The sequence below is a fragment of the Vigna unguiculata genome, chromosome 9, assembly GCF_004118075.2.
Source record: "Vigna unguiculata cultivar IT97K-499-35 chromosome 9, ASM411807v1, whole genome shotgun sequence".
NCBI lineage: Eukaryota > Viridiplantae > Streptophyta > Magnoliopsida > Fabales > Fabaceae > Vigna > Vigna unguiculata.
This window is the reverse complement of record NC_040287.1, coordinates 10,296,653-10,315,644: the sequence shown is the minus strand read 5'-3', so window position 1 is coordinate 10,315,644 and position 18,992 is coordinate 10,296,653. Positions and strand designations below refer to the sequence as shown.

Below are 18,992 nucleotides of genomic sequence, written 5' to 3'. Positions count from 1 at the left end.
TTTCTAATTTTCAAGAAAGTTAAGATCAATAATAAATATATAATTTTAAAAATAGTTGTTAAATATAAAATTATAAAAAAATAAGATATGTAAAAAGAAAATTTAAATGATGATTTAAAACAAAAGAGATTTGTAGAAAAATGATTAAAAGCAAATTATTTATAAAATAATTAATTTTTAAAATAACTAAGGGTAAAACGGGTATTATGAAATGTGGACACAAAAAAAAGAATCATTTTTATTGTTATAGATAGATTATTATTATTATTATTATATATATATATATATATGTATATATATATACATATATATATATATATATATATATACATATATATATTTTTAAATTAATAAAATTAAAAATTCTTCAAAATGGCAAAGTATATTTTTATTTTATTTCTTGATTTATTTGAAAAAAAAAATGAGAGGTTATGTGACTTCATATGTTTGGAAGAAGACCGAAAAAATAAAGTTTTTGTTTTTTTATTCGCTAATGAAAAAGGTTATGGACTACTATTTCAATAATCGCCATTTGTATTATTAGTTATTCTTCCAAATAATTAAAAAGTTTATAATCATATAAATTTAAAGTTAAACTAAACGAATAATTACATCCGTTAATATTATAATAAGAATTAAATATATTTTTAATTATTTGAATTTTAATGTAAGATTGAAAATTGTTTATGTTCGAAATTTTTATATAATTTAATTTTTAATTTTTAAAAATAATAAATATTGTCTATTTAATTTTTACGTTATATTTTTTAATTTAATTTAATTGCGTTGAAAAAAAAATTTAAATGTTAGCAAACGGGTTTATATATAAAAAGTTTTAATATTTGAGTCAAGAAAATCATATGAATTCTTTAAATAACCGCCGTTTTTATGTTTGATCGTATCTCTTACCATTAATTACTTTGTCTCTGCTGTGATGTTTCAGAGCATTATTGCTCCTTTAGAAGATAGTAAATATAAAAAAAATATCTTAAAATTTTTATTTTTTATTATATTTAAATTTTTAATTTATTATTTATTAATATCAATTTATAAAAAAAAATTCGCTTAATTTAATACTCATAAATTTTCATTAATAAAGAAACTTGAAAAGTCTTAGAAAAGTGAGACATATCCTCTTCTCATTATGTTCCTCATAAAGTGAGACATATCACTGCCTTGCATTACTTTTTTCTCTCAGTGTGAGTTTTAACCTTAGTTCTTATTTCTTCTCATATCTATCATGTTTTTATATATTTAAGTTGAGCTATGGATTTTGTGTGAAAAGGTGATACTGATGGCAGCTCAGGCTGCCTTACCTTTACTCTTTAATTTTCTCTTAATTTAATTGTCCTTTAAAATTTCATTATCATATATCATTACTAAAATAATATCCTTTATATTTATAAAATACACAACTATTTCACCATTACCTTTTATAGCGATCTTGTGTTTATACATTCTTTTTCTATTTTAGTTGCAAATATATTTTTGTTCTCAGTAAAAATAAATTTGTACATTTATGCTAACTTTACAACCCGTATAACAATTTTCAGTTTAGATAAATATAAACGCGTACTTAGATATGACAAATAAATCCGTTTCGTGGATATTATTCGAATCAATCTCCGTTTTGATGAAAAAAATTTATATTGACTGGGTATGGATATGGAGAATCCCCGAATTTTTCAATTGGACATGAGAATGAATATGAAAATGTACATATCTCCGCCATAATACCCATCCCCGCCATATCTCCGTATCCATTTAAATTATTAAAATATTCACAATTAATTAAGTAACCATATATATATATATATATATATATATATATTATTTTTATTTCTTCTAATTATTTGGTTTATCATGAAACTCATTCGCATCTCCAATATATTTTTCATCTTATCATAATTTTTATGTAATTATGTTAAAATGATGTATATCAATTAAAAAAAATTTATGTCTCACATTTGAATAGTTCAATACGTATCCGACACGGATAGGAGACCAAAATTAAAGTATCAGTGCATCATAGATTATAACTAAAATGGTATAATAACATGGGATCCTAAAAACTAATGCTATGCAGAAAAAAAAAACTTTTACATCACAAATAAATAGGAATAAAAGTTCTTAATGTTAGGAATACAAGTGTGAGTCTAAGTCCCACATTGACCAGAAATGAGAAAGTAGAGCACTATATAAAAATAAAGACCCATAAATCCATTGCCTTAAGGTTTTGGGTTGAGAGTGATTATGTGGTTAGGCTCAGATCTCATTGGTATTGTTCTCTCCAGTGAAACTCTTCTATAAAACCACTTAAAAAATGGGGAAGTTTTTTTTTTTATTCCTTGATTGTTTTGAAAAAAAAAAAAGAAAAAGAATATGAAAGCTAGTCTATCTCTTGTCTATAAATATCACTTGGGTTTCTGTGTTTATTCGCATCAGCTTCTCACTAGTAACCACTTTCCTTCTGCTATGGAGTTTCACTGCCTTGCATTACTTTTTTCTCTCAGTGTGAGTTTTAACTTTAGTTTTTCATTTCTTCTCATTTCTATTATGTTTATATATATTTAAGTTGAGCTCTGTTTTCTTTTTTTTTTTGTGTGAAAAGGTGATACTGATGGCAGCTTATTAGGCTGCCTTACCTCCAGAGATTTACTGGGAAAGGATGCTTCCAAACACACCAATCCCCAAAGCAGTCACACAACTTCCCAAGCTTGGTTAGTACAAATTTTATTATATCTAAAACATGTAATAATTCTGTTTAACCACCAGTTTAGATTATTATATCTAAAACATGCATTAATGTGGGATCATGAAAAGTGATACTCTTGAGATAGAAAAAAAAGAAAAAAAACTCTCTTAATATGACCAATTAATATATCTAAAACACATGCCTCTGGAAGAACACGAATGCGAATGGAGTGAGACCCAAACATGAGCGGACTACGCGAACTGAAAGGAGACCGAAATGTGAGCCAACGAAAACGCAACTAGGCACCAGAATGTTGATTGTGGCGACAAGGTTGAGTGAGTTTGAGGAAAGAGAGCGAGTCCGGATGAAGTGGTGTATACGGTGTTTACAGGCAGTGCTGGTTCGAAAGATTTTGAAAAAGGTTAAATTATATTTTTCCTTTTCAATTTGGACTCTATTTTTTTAATCTCAATTTGATCTTTGTTTTGAAAAAATTTGATGCAATCAATTACTTTTGGGGTGTACTTTTGGGGTGCAGTAACAACATTAAATGGGATTGTTATATTCAGTTCCTGGTTTTTTTAATTTTTTAATTTTTTTAAAAAAATAAAAAAATTTGTTACATGTCAAGTTGACATCGTGTCACGTGACCGTGATAGTATTATGTGGTAGTGACAGTGTCATGTATCACTACTATTATGTCATGTGCATGTCCTCATTCTCAATTTGGTCCATGTATTTTAATTTTTGTCTCAATTTAATCCTAATTTTTGTAAAAATTGAGCAATTTTGTCCCTTTCTATATTAAAACCAAATTTAATTTCTATATAAATGTACATAAAGATTTCTATCAAAATTGATATTTCAAATAAATATTTTTAACAAGATTAAGTTTATCTAAATTTATATTTTACATTGAACTTTATTTAAAATTGTTTTAAAGTTGTTAATAGAAAATAATGTTAATAACAAAAAATATTTATAAATTATATTGATATTTTATTACATCATACTTTAATATTATATTTTTATTTGAATTTATATTTCGAACAATTGTATATTTTTCAAATGTGTAAAGATCAATAGTTTATATACAAATGTTTTAGTTAGTGTAAAAATAAATTATATGAATTTAAAAAAAAATTAACTAGTTTATGTAACAATAAAAAAAATTAAAATTTTAAAACAATTTTAAGTAAAGTTGAATGTGAAACACAGATTTAAATAAAATTAGTTTCATTAAAAGTATATAATAAAAATATCAATATGAATAAAATTATTTGTATAACATTTATATAAAAGTTAATTTTTGTTCCAATTTGGAGAGGGACGAAATTACACAATTTTTACAAAAATTGAAACTAAATTGAGACAAAAATTAAAATACAGGGACCAAATTAAGATTGAGAGAATGATATCTGGCATAATAGTGACACGTGATACTACCACATCACATTGTCACCGTCATGTGGCACAATGTCATCTTGACACATGATAAATTTTTTACTTTTTAAAAAAATTTAAAAATAAATAAATAAAAAATAACACAAAAATTAAAGAAAAATAAAAAAATTCTAAAAAATCCAGGAACTGACACTGACACGTGACACCTCATTTAATGTTGTTATTAAACTACTAATGGAAAGAACTTGATCGCATCAAATTTTCCAAAACCGAAATCAAATTGAGATAAAAAAATAAAATGACCAAATTAATATTTTGCTACGAAAATAAGAATCAAAAATATAATTTAACCTTTGAAAAATGCATAAATTATTTTAAAAAATGAGTAATCGCTTCGAAAAAGAAATAAAAAAGTAAGTTGACGCAGTGGACGAGTGCACCAATTGTTTTAGAAATTTTTTAATAAATAATAGACGCATTTTTTAATAAAAACTCATCTATTGATATCTTAATACATAGGCCTTAAATCTAAAAACGTTTTCTATTGGTTTATTTATTTTTTTAAAAAAATATAAATTAAATATAAATAGTTCGTTTTGGATGAAGCATTATATATGTGTATTCACTTTTATAACACTTATTTCATAAAACCTTGTCTTTTGCCTTTTGTTTTGATTTAGAATGTTTAATTAAATAAGTGTTATTTAAAGAGTGCTCTCTATTAACTATAATGATAATTTATGTTGTTACCATTATGCTCCTGCCTTAATTATATCTAAAATGGTGTAATCACTACAAGAGAAAGGTAATGGTATGCAGAAAAAAAAGGTCCTTTTAAATCAAAAATAAATAGGAATAAAAATTATTAAAAAAGGGGAAGTGTTTTATTTTATTTTTGTATTTTATTCCTTGATTGTTTTGAAAAAAAAATTATATATGAAAAGCCAGTCTATCTCTTGTCTATAAATATCACTGGGCTTTGTGTGTTTCTTCGCATCAGTTCTCACTTGTAACCACTTTCCTTCTGCTATGTATAACCATTATAATTAAAAAATATTTTATGTTGATTGGAAACACTTGATCCATTGTTAATAAATGAAAATAAAATTTATACATTTATTGATGGTAACTATGAATTTCCAATAATCTCTTAAATACTCATTTAAACTTTTGTTCTCAACAATTTAAGTAGTTTGGAAACTAAATAGTTCAATTTAAAATCTCAAATAACCAAACTAATCTTTTTCAATAGAGAAAGGCCACTATTAAATACTTGATATGTTTGTTTTAATATTGCAAGATGAGATTCTTTCTCTTGGTGGTGAGAAAACTCAATTACAAGATGGTATCAACCAGATGTCATCATCAGAAGACGGAAATCAATTATTTGTCTGGGGTGTTAAGAAAAATCATGGTGTCAAAGAGATGTCATCATCAGAAGACGGAAATCAATTATTTGTCTGGGGTGTTAAGAAAAATCATGGTGGTCAAGAGATGTCATCATCAGAAGACGGAAATCAATTATTAGTCTGGGGTGTTAAGAAAAATCATGGTGTCAAAGAGATGTCATCATCAGAAGACGGAAATCAATTATTTGTCTGGGGTGTTAAGAAAAATCATGGTGGTCAAGAGATGTCATCATCAGAAGACGGAAATCAATTATTAGTCTGGGGTGTTAAGAAAAATCATGGTGTCAAAGAGATGTCATCATCAGAAGACGGAAATCAATTATTTGTCTGGGGTGTTAAGAAAAATCATGGTGTCAAAGAGATGTCATCATCAGAAGACGGAAATCAATTATTTTTCTGGGGTGTTAAGAAAAATCATGGTGTCAAAGAGATGTCATCATCAGAAGACGGAAATCAATTATTTGTCTGGGGTGTTAAGAAAAATCATGGTGGTCAAGAGATGTCATCATCAGAAGACGGAAATCAATTATTAGTCTGGGGTGTTAAGAAAAATCATGGTGTCAAAGAGATGTCATCATCAGAAGACGGAAATCAATTATTTGTCTGGGGTGTTAAGAAAAATCATGGTGTCAAAGAGATGTCATCATCAGCAGACGAAAATCAATTATTATTTTGGGGTGTTAAGAAAAATCATGGTGTCAAAGAGATGTTATCATCAGAAGAAGGAAATCAATTATTAGTTTGGAGTGTTAAGAAAAATCATGGTGGTCAAGAGATGTCATCATTAGAAGACGGAAATCAATTATTAGTCTGGAGTGTTAAGAAAGACGAGACACCTTTTGACTCTCAATCAAAGACAAATGTTGTTATTCAAGAGGTAGTTCCAGTTGCTGAACATCATCACCACGATCACTCAAAATCAAGTATATTTTTCTTAGAAGAAGGATTGAGGCGGGGCACAAAATTGGATGCACACTTCCCTAAAAGAAAATATTCAAGCCCGTTGTTGCCCCGCAAAATTGCAGAACACTTACCATTCTCATCAGAAAAGATAAATGAAATATTAGAGGTTTTGGTTGTGGAGCCAAAGTCAGAGAAAGCTGAGAATGTGGAGTTTGCTCTGAATATGTGTGAAGAGCCTGCACTGAATGGTGAAGAAAAATACTGTGCAACTTCAGTAGAATCCATGGTAGACTTTGTCACTTCAAAACTTGGGAAGAACGTCCATGTTACTTCTACAGAGATAGAAAATGAAGGCAAGTCCCAAAAGTTCTCAGTGAAAGATGGAGTGAAGATTTTAGCAAAAGAAGAGATAATTTCATGTCACCCAATGCAATACCCATATGTTGTGTTTTACTGCCATAAGTTATCAAATAGCAGTGCACATTTTATGCCATTGGAGGGAGAAGATGGAACTAGGATTAAAGCTGTAGCAGTATGCCACAAAGACACATCAGAATGGGATCCAAACCATATTGCATTCAAAGTTCTCAAAGGCAAGCCTGGGACCATTCCTGTGTGTCATTTCTTCCCTGAGGGTCATCTTCTTTGGTATGGTAAATAAAGTTAACTAAACTTATATATCATGCCAAGAATACTACCCTTGAATTAAATAAGGCATTGTGTGATGATGTAATCTTTCAGCCTACGATGTATTTCTGTTTCTTCTGAACTATGTAAGACATCATGAATAATGTAATAAAAATAATGATGATATTATGTATGGCTTGTGTTAGCTTATCGGTGTTATTATTTGAATTTGAAGTTTTTCCTTTCACAGAATTAGATAATAATCTAGACATGTGAATTGCAAACAAAAGACACCAAAACATAGACATTGATTTTGGATTGGACCAGATATACACGTCACACACAAACATATAACATATACAAGAAGAGAGGTAATGTTCAAATTAAATGATTCTTTTTGTTAGATGTGTGTTGCTAGCCAGTCTTAGAAAAATTGCTTCGAAAAAATCTAGACGTGGGGCCCATAATTCAAATAGTATCCGTACGTACGAATCTTTTAGTTTTCTTACGTTTACTTTATTTTATTATATATTATAATTGCGAATACATTTTCAACTTTGTTCCGATCTTCCATCTATTCAAATAACATTATTGATTTTATTCTTTAAAAGCACTTGATTTATAGAAAAAATAATCCATATCAAACATGCCCTCATCATAAAATTTTGTTTTCTTGAAACATCATACGTCAAGATACCAACCCATAACTTCTTCAACCCATATTAACGTCCCATTTAATTTATAAACACAATTAAAGGAAACGTCACACATAAGATAGTAAAATCACGCAGTCCTGGGGTTCCCAACATCACCCTTACAAAACCAGGCACACCACGATGCCAACAAAAGCAGGATAACAGTTTAACTAAGAATTTACAATCCAAAGACAACGAATACAAGGGCCATAGCCTTAAAGAAGACATCACGAAGAGAAGTGTAAGATCCAGCCCAGACGGCTAAGCGGTGGAATCACCATTCCCCTGTTGACCACGAGAACTTCGCCCATCTGCTCCCATCAACCAAGTCGATGATCATTGCAAGAAAGAACAGCCACATACAACACAACCATGCAACGAAACGGGTAAGCTAGAGCCAACAACATATTCATCATACAGTCAAAAGTATTTCCATCATTTCACATCCATATAATCAACCAAACATGTTATGACTCCCAATCAATACACTACGACTCGACTCGACTCATCCGGATACGTATAACTTGGTTGGATTCAGTGGATGCTTGCACTTGTGGTGGATACCTCTACTCGACCCTGAGCTGCTCATCTCCGAGCTATGTGTTACAAGTATTACGATGAATCCAATCTCCCCCACCACAAGGTTAGCCCTTAATGAATTTCAGGCCTCCTGCTACTCTCACCACAGGAGTCAGTCTGCTCTAAGTGAGACTAACTGGCTCCTTAGAGCATCAGGATGCAACCTTACCTTGAATCTTTACCTAGTTATACAGATGGGTCACCACCATGGACACCCACTAACAGGGACCATGGGATTACGTCCCGACCACTGAAGCGCAACCCTGAAAGTCTCACCTAGAGGCCCCAAGGAATTATACACTGACACAAACAAAATACAATCATACAGTCCAATAAGATTCACCATGCAAGGGTGCATTCATTATGTCAACCTTCAAAGCCGTTACATTTCACATTTCCAGGTCCAACCCATTCCAACTCATCATAGTCCATTCATGTTCATAAAATACAACTCATCTCATTTTCATGTCACTTTAGTGATACCAATCTCATTTAGTTCTCATGCCAAAAATCATACCAAACCCATCATTTAAATTTCATGAATCCTGCTACATATACCTCATGCTCCATTATATACATAACTTACATCATAACATCCCTACCCACTCAAAACATGCCATCCAGAAATAAACAAACACCTCTACACAACACTGTCTCGCCCAGCACCTCGCTCAGGCGAGACGTGCTCGCTCAGACGAGCTCCCCCTTCGCCTAGGCGAGGGCTCGAGAAAGGGAGCAGAAGCACTCGCGGGATCTCGCTTAGGCGAGACCCCTCTCGCCTGGGCGACGCTCAAAAGTCAAGCTGGTCGCCTGGGCGACCTTTCGCGCAAAAGTCCTGGGCGAGCTCCCTGTTCATCTCACCTAGGCGAGACTGACTCGCTCGGGCGAGATTAACAGGTCTCGCCACTGTTTTCCTGGAGCAGTCATACCCACTAGTCCAAAACAACACATCAAGCCAATACACACATTCAGAACATCAAACCAACCAAGGACTCTCAACACAAAAGCAAAATAGCAGCGAAAACAAAGTACACCAGTGAGTTCTAGCTTCCCTACCTGGAAACAGAGCCAACTGAAGCCTTGCCGACACGACACTAGCACCGCAACCCTCGGAACGCACTAAAGAGCTGAAAAATAGGAGGTACATGGGACAATGGCGGATTGATACGAAACCCTAACGGTGAAAATACAAAGGAAAGCACTAGAACTCATACGATCTAGAAAAGGGCACTTACGTGGAGTGGGAACTGGTTTAAAGCTAGCTCGAGAAAGCTTGGGGAGAAACCCTAGCAGAGCGTCCTGTGAAAGCAAGGGGTGACTGCTGGTTTTCTGAAAATGAGTGGAATTAGGGCAACGCGAAGGGTTCTTATATCATGGGCCAGCCTTTAGGCCCACTGCTGCAGGGCAGCCCTTAAAATTAAGGACAGAATTACGTAAACAAGATTTTAATGGGCCTTACATTAATTTCTCTACAAATGTACACAAATATTTCTATCAAAATTGATATTTCAAGTAAATATTTTTAACAATATTAAGTTTATCTGAATTTATATTTTACATTGAACTTTATTTAAAATTGTTTTAAAGTTGTTAATAGAAAATAATGTTAATAAAAAAAATTCATAAATTATATTGATATTTTATTACATCATACTTTAATATGGTTTTTTTTATTTGACTTTATATTTCAAATAATTGCATATTTTTCAAATGTGTAAAGTTCAATAATTTTAAAACAAATTATATATTTTTTTAAAAAAATTAACTAATTTATGTAACAATAAAAAACAAATAAATTTAAAATTTGAAAACAATTTTAAATTAAGTTGAATGTGAAACACAAATTTAAATAAACTTAGTTTTGTTAAAAGTATATAATAAAAATATCAATTTGAATAAAAATATCAAATTTAATAAAAATATTTGTATAATATTTATATAAAACTTAATTTTTGTTTCAATTTGGAGAATGACGTGAATTGCACCATTTTTACAAAAATTGTGATTAAATTGAGACAAAAATTAAAAAATCAAAGACCAAATTAAGAAGGAGAGAATGACACTTGGCATAATAGTGACACGTGGCACTATCACGCTACATCACACTGTCACTGCCACGTGACACAATGTCAGCTTGAAACATGGCAAATTTTTAATTTTTTAAAAAAATTAAAAAATAAATAAATTCAAAATAATAAAAAAATTCAAAAAAGAAATTAAAAAATAAAAAGTTTAAAAAAATCCAGAAACTGACACGTGACACCCTATTTAATGCTGTTACTGTACCACTAATGGAAAGAACTTGATTGCATCAAATCTCTCAAAACCGGGACCAAATTGAGATAAAAAAAATAGAATGACCAAATTGATATTTTACTATAAAAATAGAAATAAAAAACATAATACATAAATTCTTTTAAAACATAGTAATCGCATCGAAAAAGAAATAAAAAAGTAAGTTGGGACAGTGGACGAGTGCACCAATTGTCTTAGAAATTTTTTAATAAATAATAGACTTTTTTTAATAAAAATTTATCTATTGATATCTTAATACATAGTCCTTAAATCTAAAAACGTTTTCTATTGGTTTATTTTTTTTTTTCAAAAATATAAATTAAATATAAATAGTGCGTTTTGGATGAAGCATTATATATTTGTATTCACTTTTATAGCACTTATTTCATAAAACCTTTTGCCTTTTGTTTTGATTTAGAATGTTTAATTAAATAAGCGTTATTTAAAAAGTGCTCTCTATTAACTATAATGATAATTTATATGTTGTTACCATTATGCTCCTGCCTTAATTATATCTAAAATGGTGTAATCACTACAAGAGAAAGGTAATGGTATGCAGAAAAAAAAATCCTTTTAAATAAAAAATAAATAGGAATAAAAATTATTAAAAAAGGGGAAATGTTTTATTTTATTTTTGTATTTTATTCCTTGATTGTTTGAAAAAATAAAGTTATATATGAAAAGCCAGTCTATCTCTTGTCTACAAATATCACTGGGGTTTGTGTGTTTCTTCGCATCAGTTTTCACTTGTAACCACTTTCCTTCTGCTATGTATAACCATTCTAATTAAAACATATTTTATGTTGATTGGAAACACTTGATCCTTTTAAATAAATGAAAATAAAATTTATACATTTATTGATGGTAACTATGAATTTCCAATAATCACTTAAATACTCATTTAAACTTTTGTTCTCAACAATTTAAAGAGTTTGAAACTAATTAGTTCAATTTAAAATTTCAAATAACCAAACTAATCTTTTTCAATAGAGAAAGGCCACTATTAAATACTTGATATGTTTTTTTTAATATTGCAAGATGAGATTCTTTCTCTTGATGGTGAGAAAACTCAATTACAAGATGGTATCAACCAGATGTCATTATCACAATACGGAAATCAATTATTAGTCTGGGGTATTAAGAAAAATCATGGTGGTCAAGAGATGTCATCATTACAGGGAAAATCAATTATTAGTTTGGGGTGTTAAGAAAAATCATGGTGGTCAAAAGATGTCATCATCACAAGACGAAAATCAATTATTAGTCTGGGTTATAAGAAAATTCATGGTGGTCAAGAGATGTCATCATCATAAGACGGAAATCAATTATTGGTCTGAGGTGTTAAGAAAAATCATAATGGTCAAGAGATGTCATCATTACAAGACGAAAATCAATTATTATTCTCGGTGTTAAGAAAGACGAGACACCTTTTGACTCTCAATCAAAGACAAATGTTGTTGTTCAAGAGGTCGTTCCAGTTGTTGATCATCATCACCACGATCACTCAAAATCAAGTATATTTTTCTTAGAAGAAGGATTGATGCCGGGCGCAAAATTGGATGCACACTTCCCTAAAAGAAAATATTCAAGTCCGTTGTTGCCCCGCGAAATTGCAGAACACTTACCATTCTCATCAGAAAAGATAAACGAAATATTTGAGATTTTGGCTCTGGAGCCAAATTCAGAGAAAGCTGAGAATGTGGAGTTTGCTCTGAATATGTGTGAAGAGCCTGCACTGAATGGTGAAGAAAAATACTGTGCAACTTCAATAGAATTCATGGTAGACTTCGTCACTTCTATACTTGGGAAGATTGTCCACGTTACTTCTACAGAAAATGAAAACAAGTCTGAAAAGTTCTTAGTGAAAGATGGAGTGAAGATTTTAGCAGACAAAAACATAATTACATGTCATCCTATGAATTACCCATATGTTGTATTTTACTGCCATAAGATATCAAATAGCAGTGTACATTTTATGCCATTGGAGGGAGAAGATGGAACTAGGGTTAAAGCTGTAGCAGTATGCCACAAAGACACATCAGAATGCGATCCAAACCACAATGCATTTCAAGTTCTAAAAGTGAAGCCTGGGACCATTCCTGTGTGTCATTTCTTCCCTGACTGTAATCTTCTTTAATCTTCTTTGGTATGGTAAATAAAGTTAACTAAACTTATATATCATGCCAAGAATACTACCCTTACATTAAATAAGGCATTGTGTGATGATGTAATCTTTCGGCCTACTATGTATTTCTGTTTGTTCTGAACTATGTAAGACATCATGAATAATGTAAAAATAATGATGATATTATTATGTGTGGCTTGTGTTAGCTTATCGGTGCTATTTTTTGAATTTGAAATTTTGCCTTTCACAGAATTAGATAGTAATCTAGACATGTGAATTGCAAACAAAAGACATCAAAAGCATCCGGAACGATAACACCAAAAGACATGTGAATTAAATAATTCTGGACGTGGGCCCTAGATTCAAATAGTATTTTTACGTACGAATCTTTAGTTTTCTTACGTTTACTTTATTTTATTATATATTATAATTGCGAATAAATTTTCAACTTTCTTCCGACCTTCCATCTATTCAAATAACATTATTGATTTTATTCTTTAAAAACACTTGATTTAAAGAAAAAAGTGCATTTCAAGTGTTTTTTAATTTGGTTTCAAGATTATGTGAAACTACTGTACCTATCAAACAAATGGTATCTTGAATAAATATTTTGAATTTCAAGTTTTATTGGATAAACAAACTAATAAGTAAAATTATATGAAATTAAATAATAGAGTACAAATATGTATATTTTAAACACAATGACTAAAATTATGTAACTCGAAATATTATAATTATGGTCTCTTGTGTTTTCATATTCATATTTAGTTATCTAGTTTTCCTTTTAATACGTCTTCCACTAAAATTAATTAGATCATTGATTGTAATATTGATTGTGTTTTCTCTTTGAAAGGTCCCATGAAATTCTATCCAAGAAAAATTACAATTGTTTTTACTTTGAACTCTTTCTAAAATTTAAACACCGAAAATCAGAAACAGAACATGAACTCAGACAAAAAGGATTTATTGAAAACATAATTTTTAGACACAAAAGAAAATAAGGAAAATTTAAAAATTAAAGAAAATTACAAATTTTTTAATTTCCTAAAAAGTATTCTTCAAATGTACTCCAAAACATAATCAACGTGTTCTTTAGATTCTCACCTTCATACAACATCAATAGTTGCAAAGATATATGTTCTTCCAAGTTCTTAATTCTTGTTAACATTCCATTTTGTGTTATTTTTCCTTTCTAAAATTTTCTTTTTAATTTAAATAAATATTAGTTTGTCTTTAATTAATTATTTTTTAATGTTAGTGTAGAAAAATAGAATTTTAAAAAAAATGTGATAAAAATGATTATTTTAGTAGTTTTTTATTGCATTTTAGCTCTCTTGTTTTTAAGACTCCCTTTTTAAACAAAACTAGTTTGCCAAGAAATCCTCCATTTTCCTATATTTAGTTTTGGACCCCTTACTCTCATTTTTTTCCATTTTGCAGATTAGTCCTTGGTGGTCAACCAAAGCTTTGACCAGCCTTGCTTTCATTAAAGCTCACTGTTTCATTAAAAGAGTAACAACTCATTGGTGATTTTGACACGAGTGAGAAAGGATGCATAAGACCACGGCATCACGAATCACACTCTGCTGAACCTAGTGTAAAACAGAACAATCCCTAATGCATGAGCGTTTGACTAGTGAATCTGAGGCGTGAGTCTGCTGATCCAAGGGAGAACGAGGCTGGTGCGTGATGAGATTGAGGCAGCGTGGAGAGATGGACGAATGGGAGAAAATCGAAGCTGATCAAACGACAACAAAGGGGGTTTCAGATTTGCGATCCTTGTTCGAAAGAAAGGATCATGGTTAGGAATTTTTGGTTCTTTTCTCTGTTTTCTTTCTTTGGGGTTTAAAAAGGGAAGGTGTAGGTTTTGTCAAGGGAGCCCTAGTTGCACGACAGTGAAAAATGTGTTAGGGCTAGGGTTCTTAAGTTCGAAAGTGTTCTTGCGAGAGAGGGAAAGAGTGCATTGTAAGAAGGGTTTTCCATTTCTAATGAGCACAAAGTAGCCTCGAGAGATTGGGGTTTTCCTTAGTGTGCGGATGATTTCACTTGGCTTTTCACGAGCTCAAAGTGGCCGGGAATTGCTTAGTGAACATCTTTTAACCATTTCAATTTCAGCTTGTTTCTTGTTCTTGTGTAACACTATTGAGTTTGCAATCCAAAACACTGATTTTCTGCTTCCATTCCAATTTCCAGTTTCCAATCTCTGCTTGTTTATGATTCACGTGCAATTTGATGTTTCAGCTTTTAAATTCTACTATGCTTTTAAATTTCTTTAGTGTTTTTCAGTTTTCATTCCAGTTCTTGTTTCTGAGTTAGTGATTGGGTATTGGGAAAAATCTGCACACCTCAATGGTTCCTTTAAGGGACTATGTGACCCAAAGTGGGCACAAATTATCAAGATGTCTTCTTGAGTGTAGAATAATCTTTGTCCATTCACTGCACTGGATTTTAGTTTCAAATTTGCTCTGCTGTTTTATTATTCTGCACCATTACTTTCCTTGTTTTAAAAATTTCGGCAGCATTTAGTTTATGTGATCATGGTTTCTGTTAATAGTAGTGGTAGGAACATTTCATCTCGATGCATTTTTTATTTTCGCACCTGTATCAGCATCATCTACAGGCCTTAGGCACTTTGCATTTGCATCAGTCTTAGCTTTTCATGCATTGACATACGACACCTGCATCCAATTGTTCTCTGTTGTCACAAATCATTATTCCACTACTGTCTCAAATTCTTCATCATTTTCATGTAGAAGAGTGCATTCATACCTGTTAGAAGTTGCTGTTGTGATTAAATTCTAAATTTGTCCAGTGAATTCTGTTGTTGCCATATGAATTGTGTTGTCACGTGCATAGTTAACCATGGTTCTGTTTTCATTCATTTTACTAATGCAAGATCTAATTTCACTACTACCACCGTCCAAAACCACTCCTATCATCTTTTATATGCATTCATAATTCCATCCATTCACCTTCATAATTTGATTCTGCCACTTTATACTGGTTTTCTGCTGTCACACTTTTGCATTTTGGACCCATTAAAGAATTTTGCATTAGCATCTTTGGATTGAAAATGTTGTTACGTCTGCAGTAGTTACATATAGGCTCTGCAATATGTTTTCTTTTTCTTTTTTCTACTGTCATGGACCAAATTTCTGCTGCATGTTTCGATCCATTTAACTAGTGCTCTGCCACTTCCATTTGGCTCCAGCAATTGAATTGTTATTGCCATAGTCATTTCACACATATTCTCATAAAGTTGGCATTGCATCTTCCATCTTCATCCCTTTTATATTCAATTCATCATTCTCATTTAGATTTTCAGCTTATATTTTGGCATTTAGGCCTAGTGTATGCACACAAATTTGGCATCATTCAATTCTGTATTAATCAGCATTGCACTCATCACATAAGAATTCTGTTGCACTTGTCTTCTGCATGGAGTTTATTCTGCATCCATTTATGTTACTGCATTCTATCATAGCCTTTTATGTGGGTGTGAATGTGGCTGCACTTGAATGAATTTTCAGATTGAGGTTTCTAAAGTGGTTTAATCTATCATCTAGGTGGTCCAATACAACAGCCAATTCAATATTCCATCTGCATTGCATGCCTCATCTTTTAGGTTCATATTCATTCCATTTAGATTCCATTCTAGGCTCTTTACATCTCATGCATTGCACTCACTCATATCTTCTTTAGTTTCAATCATGCATGTAGTCTAGTTTTAATTAAACAAAATTCAGCACCTTCTTTCTTAACTTTTCTTTATTTTAATTTTTGCCCTTTTCTTTCTCTTATTTACTTTTTAGCGAGATTTAATTACACAAGTTAACTTTACACGCACCATTTCCTTGGATTCGATCCAGAGTCAATTTTCCTATACTTCTTTAGGGGGAATTATTTGGATTTTTATTAACTCTAAAAAATGACCTATGAAAAAGTGAGTTAACAGTCCTTTATATTGTCATAGGTCCTTTGAGTTGAATTAGTTCTTCCTCAAGTTCTTCTTGTAATGAGGATAATTCCTAATCAGAGTTTGTTTATGAACTTAAGAAACTTAAATTAGAAGATGAAATTCCTCCTATATCCTTCTATAAAGGTATTCCAGCTGGGATTCCTCCTATATCCTTCAACATAACTAAGAACATTCAATCAAAAAATGAAATTCCTTCTGATATGTTGATAAAACACAATCAGAATGTGAGAAAAGAAAACTTTCACAAAAAGGTCAAATGATTTATGTTGCTAATCATCAACATTACAACCCAAAAACAAATCCAGCTTTTAGAGAACGAAAATTTGAATGTCCAATGTTGCTTCGCCAAATTGCATAGTCACTACAAGGAAACTCTTAAATAATGACTTTAGTGACAAAAAATATATTTAGAGACCAATTATAATTTTTTTGAAACTATTTTAGTTACCAATGATTTTTAGTCTATAAATTGGTATCTAATTGTGTCACTATAATGACTAATTATCTTTTGTCACTAAAACTTGTCATTATTATTCAGGGATTTTTCTTGTAGTGAGCGCATACCATTTGCCTCAGCATAGATAAAAGAAATATTTGAGATGCTTTCAATGAAACTAGAAGTAGAGAATGTAAAGATTATGAATGAAACCATTACTTTTTGCTAAGCACCTTCTGTAACATCTCGACCGGATATTACAGATTTAAAGTAATTAAAATAAATAAAATTAACAAAACTGCATTTAATGAGATATCATTTCCTAATAATTACAACCATTTACTCAATAAAATGAAAATTAGAGTAAGGTTAATGGCCATTCAAGATCCATTATTAGATGGTTTTCCAGCCCTTCCTTGGCTGCCCATTCAGTTAGGTTTCCTCCGCCCTTCCACATTCATGCCAAAATTAATTTTGACAAAAAAAAGTTTACTTTGGTTCTACCAAGGTTTGAACCATGACCATTCCAATGTCAATCCATGCACAACCATTCAACCAATTCATGTCCCGTGATGATTAATATAATTCTATGATTATATTATCACTCAACATGCTCAAACATATTATTAAAAACAATAATACTTAAATAACACATAAATGACATACATAGAACTTGAACCAAAGTCCTTTGACATAATCAAAATACTCTCAACCATTTAAGCTATTAGTACTTTTCCACATCATATAAGTTAGAATTAAATACCATAAAGACTTCCACTAGCCGAATTTATTAATTAATTATTCATGGGTCTTACACCTTTAATCACAGGAGTAGAAAAAAAATTGTGCAACTTCCTTGGAATCCATGGTAGATTTTATCACTTCTAAGCATGGGAAGAATGCCTAAGTCACTTATAACCTTGGGAAGAATGCCCAAGTTATTTCTACAGAGGCAGAAAAGGAAAAGAAGTCCCAAAAATTCATAGTGAAAGATGGACTGAAGATGTTAGCAGAAGAAAATATCATTATATCTTATCCAATGAATTACCCATATTTTGTAGATAAGTGAAAATATCAAAGAAATTTAGAAGAATATCAACATAATTTGATTATCAAAGTTATCAGCAAGAGATGATATTGATAAAGTTGGTTACTACAAATACAAAATCAAGTACAAAGTTGCAAGCCCAGTCGAATTCAAAAAGTCTATAAATAAGGGGCCTTACATAGGTCAAAAAATAAGAGGAGTCTTTTTTAAGGTTCAAAGAATTACAGGTGAAGAGGTTCATATTAATTCTTTGGGATGTGATCCATGAAAACGTCTTCAAATATGGAATATGCAATGAGTCAAATAGATGAAATTAGAAGAGTTTATTTTAAAAAATTTCTATATCAAATACAACTTCAAAACAATCATTTTTCTAAGGAAAAACATCCAAGGAGATTTCAATCTAATTGATTTAAAATGTTTCCTTCTTGGCTAGAGTATTCCTCGACTAATGATGAAGCTTATTGTTTGGTATGTTATCTATTTAGTTCAAAGTTAGATGGCTATCCTAGGTCAGATGTATTTACTGAACAAGGTTTAAGATCATGGAAAAAGGTTAATGCAAGAAAAATGTGCATTTCTCAACCACATTAGAGATAGTCCTTGCTCACCGCATAACAATCTAATGAAACCTTATAAAGACTTGTTGAATCAATCTATGCACATTAATAACATTGTAAATGTTCAAAGTTCATAGCAAGTTTGCAAGAATCGTTACGGCTCAAAATCTTTATTGATAAAATTTGTTGGCTAGATTTCAACCTTGTGCATTTAGAGGCCGTGAGAAAACACCAAAG

General features: G+C 30.9%; 2 protein-coding genes across 3 annotated transcripts; both read left to right on the top strand.

The window, feature by feature from the left end:
* The first annotated feature begins 1,180 nt into the window (after positions 1-1,180).
* Positions 1,181-7,248, top strand: LOC114162428. 2 transcript variants are annotated; one of them, XM_028046314.1, is made up of 3 exons: positions 1,181-1,199; positions 2,612-2,720; positions 5,400-7,248. In XM_028046314.1, exons 2-3 carry the CDS (start codon positions 2,669-2,671, stop codon positions 7,070-7,072), a joined length of 1,725 nt encoding a protein of 574 aa, XP_027902115.1. In that variant the 5' UTR covers positions 1,181-1,199; positions 2,612-2,668; the 3' UTR covers positions 7,073-7,248. The 2 variants fall into 2 exon arrangements, with proteins under 2 accessions (XP_027902115.1, XP_027902114.1); XM_028046313.1 differs by lacking the exon at positions 1,181-1,199 and adding an exon at positions 2,439-2,514.
* A 1,102-nt stretch (positions 7,249-8,350) lies between these two features.
* LOC114163432 (BURP domain protein RD22-like) lies at positions 8,351-12,744 on the top strand. Its single transcript, XM_028047747.1, has 2 exons — positions 8,351-8,376; positions 11,973-12,744. Exons 1-2 carry the CDS (start codon positions 8,351-8,353, stop codon positions 12,742-12,744), a joined length of 798 nt encoding a protein of 265 aa, XP_027903548.1.
* The last annotated feature ends 6,248 nt before the right edge of the window (positions 12,745-18,992 follow it).